This window comes from Terrapene carolina, unplaced genomic scaffold, assembly GCF_002925995.2.
Source record: "Terrapene carolina triunguis isolate 2854851 unplaced genomic scaffold, T_m_triunguis-2.0 Scaffold95, whole genome shotgun sequence".
Taxonomy (NCBI): domain Eukaryota; kingdom Metazoa; phylum Chordata; order Testudines; family Emydidae; genus Terrapene; species Terrapene triunguis.
The window spans coordinates 1,939,198-1,943,362 of NW_020664446.1; the positions used below are offsets into that span (position 1 = coordinate 1,939,198).

Sequence of the window (4,165 nt, forward strand, 5' to 3'; positions counted from 1 at the left end):
GGGGGGGGCTCTTGCCATTGCTGATCGCTCCCCTCCCCCGGGAGGCGGGTGGGGTGGGGAGTGCAGGCCGGGGAGCCGGCTCCCCAGGGGCTGCCTGGCTCGTCCTGCTCTGCCTCCCCCCGGGCTGTGGCCCCGGGGACTGGGGGGGGCTGCTGGGCCGGGCAGGTGCCTCTGACTCTCTCTCCCCCCCCCTCGGCTCAGCGCAACCTGACCACGAGGCAGGAGCTGCAGGAGGAGGCGTCTGACCTGAGACAGATCAATGGGCAGATCAGGTCCCGCTTCCTGCCGGAGATGGTGAGTGACCCCATGGGCCCCTGGGGCTTCCCCCGAGCTGGGAGCAGGGTCCCCCAGGGCAGGGAGTGGGGAAGGGCCTGGGACACGCCGCCTCCCCGTCCCTAGCTGGAGCTGTGGGGGGCAGAGGAATCCCCTCCCACACCTAACCCTCCTGTCTCTGTCCCCAGCAAACCCTGAACCGCAGCATCCGAATCCTGCAGGCGACGACCCCCCAGGTCCCGGTAAGCAGTGCGGGCAGGGGGAGCTGCGGGTGCTGCACTGGGGGGAGGGGCGAGGGGTCCCCAGCACCCTGCAGAGTCTCTGCGCTGCTCAGTGGGTGCTGGGAGCTCAGTGGGAGGCGGCACAGCCAGCGAGGCGCATCCCGGCGGCTCCCGTCCCCAGCCGCTGCCCCATGGATTCCCCCGGTGCGTCTGGCCCAGGCCCTGAGAGGCACCCGGACAGGGTCCCTGGGCAGCCTGGCAGGCAGCCTGCCAGCACTTCCGCTAGCGGCCAGCAGGGGAGCCACCTCCGCGGGACACCCCCAAAGCAAGGGGTGACCCGATCCATGTGGGTGCTAGTGCCCAGCCTGGCCCCACAGAGACCAGTCACCTCGCTGCCCAGATCCACCCAGGGCTGGGATAACAAGAAAGGGGAGGGGGGCTGTGGGTCGGGACTGAGGGGCACCAGCAGAGTGGGGGGAGGGAGCCCAGAGCCGGGCTGCGGGTCGGGAGTGAGGGGCACTGGCAGAGCTGTGGGGGGGCACGGCTGGGCTAGCAGGGGCTGCGGGTCAGGAGTGAGGGGCACCGGCAGAGGGGGGAGCCCAGGGCTGGGCTAGCAGGGGCTGCGGGTCGGGGTCGAGGGGCCCTGTGCTGTCGGATGGGAGCCCGTGGGGACTGGCGGGGGCAGCAGTGTCTCTGCTTTGCCCAGCACCCTGCAAGGGGCTCTGAGCGCCGGGTGTCCTGAGCTGACACTGGGGACCCGACGCTGCTGAGAAGCTGCCACCTTGTGGCCATGTGGGGACAGGACGCCCGGGGGCGACTCCCCTTACCAGGCGACTGCCCGCCAGGACGGGTGAGGGGCTGCCGGGGGCTCCCCCTTCTGCACTGGGGCCCAGCCCAGGCCTGGCCGAGCTGCTGCGTCCCATCCTGCTCCTTGCCCCCCAGGCGCGGATCAATGACACGCTGCAGCGGATCGAGGACGCTCAGACCTTCCTAGACACCAGGGCTGCGGAGATCATCAGCAACGTGAGCCCCTCGCAGCCCCTTCTGGGGAGGGGGGCCTCGGATGAACACCCCACGGCTTCGGGGGACCCTCCCCTCTCCCAGGGCTGCGCAGCAGGACCCGGGACTGGGAGGAAAAGCCCTGCCTCTGCCGTGGGGCTCCCTGCACCCCCCCCCCGCGAAAGCCTCAGGGGGTGCCCGGGGGCAGGGCACTGGGAGGGTTCTGACCCCCTGGGGTGGGGATGGGCAGGGTCACGGCACAGAGCTGTCCCCTGTCCCAGCAGAGACCTGAGCCCACGGGGGGTCCTGCCCCCCCCCGCCACTGGGGGCACGAGCTGCTCTGAACTTTTAATACGCTTGTTCCGCCTCAGCCCCCCTCCCTGGGGGGATCCCTGAGCCCAGGCTCACAGCCGCTGGCCCTGGGTGCAGCACCTCACCCCTGTCCCCCTCCCCCAGGAGAGCCGGGCCTTTCTGAACACGCTGCTGGGATACTTCAATTCCTACGTCGATTGGGCGAAGAGCACGGTGAGTGACACCCCGACTGCGTGTGTGTGTGGGGGGGGGGCTGTCCTGCCCCCGGGCACTGCCAGGGCCCTGCCCTGCCTCACTGTCTGTGTGTCCTCGTGCACCCCGAAGCCCTTGTGTGCCCACACGCTGCCCCCTGACGCCCCACACTGCAGGCTGCCACCGACTCCACTGAAGCACGTTAGGGACGCTAACGAGCTGAGCCTCCTGGCGCCCTGGGGGCAGGGCGGGCTGCGGTTATCACCCTGTTTGGGAAACTGAGGCACTGAGAGAGGCAGGGCCTTGCCCTGGGCACGCAGCGAGTTGTGCCCACTGGGGGGTTCCCTCTCCAGCTGGGCATACCCCAGGCTGCTGGCACTCCCCTTCCTCATCCCAGGGCAGCTCTCCTATTGCCTGGGGTGTGGGGGAGGGACGGGGGGGGGCTCTGGGGGCTCCCTGCCCAGTGGGGGCAGGTTGGGAAGGGCAGGGGCCCGTGCCTGACATGGTGCTGACGGGCCGCGTCCCTGTCTCTGGTTCTGTCCCCAGCTGACGGGAGAGGTGGGGCTCTGTGGGCCTGCGGCCAAGACAGTGGATGTGGCTGTGACCGTCGCCTGCAGTTACGTGGTGGATTCCCTGGTGAGAGGGTTTCGTGGGAGCTGGGCAGAGGGTGCTGTGTGGGGATCGTGGCTCTGGGGGGCCGGAGGGAGCTGTGGGAGTTACACGGGGGCTTTGCGTTCCCGATGTGCCCTGGGGTGAAACCCCCAGCTCCGGGTCCTGGGCGACAGCTGGGCTCACTGACACTGCTGGGCCCGGCTGGGTAAGGAGAGTCCCACAGGACTTGCTGGGTCTGGGCCCTGAGGGGGTGGGGGCTGCACTGAATGCCCCCCAGACTCCGGCAGCATGGCCAGGCCCTGCCGGCCCCGTGGGAGCTGGGCACCAGGCCCTGGCTGTTGAGTTGGGAAGGGTTCAGTGCTCACGGGCCCTGCTGCCCCTTTCCCCTGCCCATCCCTGGGGGTAAGGGCAGCCGCCTGGGTGCCAGGCTCTCAGACCCTGTGTGCGGGAGGCACAGCTGTTTGCTGACTCACCCTGCTGGCCGGATGAGGCGGGTCCCATCCTCTCTCCCATGCTGTGCTCATGAGCCAGCCCAGCCCCACGGCTCCCGCCCCATGCTGAGGAGGGGAGATCCAGCCCACGAGGGGGCTGCTGGGCGGGCGCTGATGACTGGGGGCTTCTCTCCCCTGCCAGAATGGCTTCTGGTTCAGCCTGGGTTGGTGCACTATGTTCCTGCTCCCTGGCGTCATCCTGGCCGTGCGGCTCGCCAAGTTCTACCGGCGCATGAAGACCGCCGACGTCTACGAGTAAGGAGGCTCCTGCGCCCCGGGGCGCGTGAGCACGTCGACCCCCTGCCACGGCCTGACCCCCTGCCACGGGCGACCCCCCGCCACGGCCTGACCCCTGCCCCAACCCCCGCACACCCCCGCCATGGCCAACCCCCTGCCATGGGCGACCCCCCCGCCACGAATGAGCCATGCCCCAACCCCCTCACACGCTCGCCGTGCCCCCAGCCAGGGGCCAAGCCCCTCTCACGCCCCCTGCTGTCCCTTAAGCCCCTGCCACGTATTCCACCACAGCCAACCCCCTTCATGCCCCCTGCCAGGCCCACCGCCACAGCCAACCCCCGCCATGGCCTACCCCTGCTGCAACCCCCTGCCAAGGCCCCTGCCCCAACCCCTCTGACGCCCCCCGCCCCGACTGACCCCTACCATGCACCCAGCCCCACACTGTGCCTTGGAGCAGGCTGTGAATTCACCCTGGCCCCCCTGTGCCACGCGCTGGTCCCCTCCCATGCGCCCCCAGCGGCACAGGGCTCGTGGGCCCCTGCCCATCCCAGCCCCACTGCTGCACCTGGGAAAGGGGTGAGGGAGGCAATGTGGCTGCTGTGAAGGTGGCAGGTTCACAGGCTTCTGCCCATGGCCTGCAACACAGCGGGGCCAGAGAACCAACCCTCCCTCCCGTGGGCACAGAGCTGGGGATTTCCTCCGCACGACCGTGCAGAACGCCCTGCCCTGCCCTGCCCCTGCCCGTACCGTCCCGGGGCAGTGTGGCTGTGTGTGGGGCTGTCCCCGGTCCCGCTGGCGCCCTGCCCTGCCCCTGCACGTACCGTCCCG

General features: G+C 70.1%; 1 protein-coding gene across 1 annotated transcript in view; it reads left to right on the plus strand.

Moving 5' to 3' along the window:
- The first annotated feature begins 44 nt into the window (after positions 1–44).
- LOC112125290 (prominin-1-A-like) overlaps positions 45–4,165 on the plus strand; it is a 7,247-nt gene continuing 3,126 nt past the window's right edge. The window contains exons 1-6 of the mRNA XM_026650994.2: positions 45–294; positions 462–515; positions 1,437–1,517; positions 1,950–2,018; positions 2,544–2,633; positions 3,243–3,355. Coding sequence (XP_026506779.1) covers positions 292–294; positions 462–515; positions 1,437–1,517; positions 1,950–2,018; positions 2,544–2,633; positions 3,243–3,355 — 410 coding nt within the window. The 5' untranslated portion in view covers positions 45–291. The remainder of the gene's footprint in view (positions 295–461; positions 516–1,436; positions 1,518–1,949; positions 2,019–2,543; positions 2,634–3,242; positions 3,356–4,165) is intronic.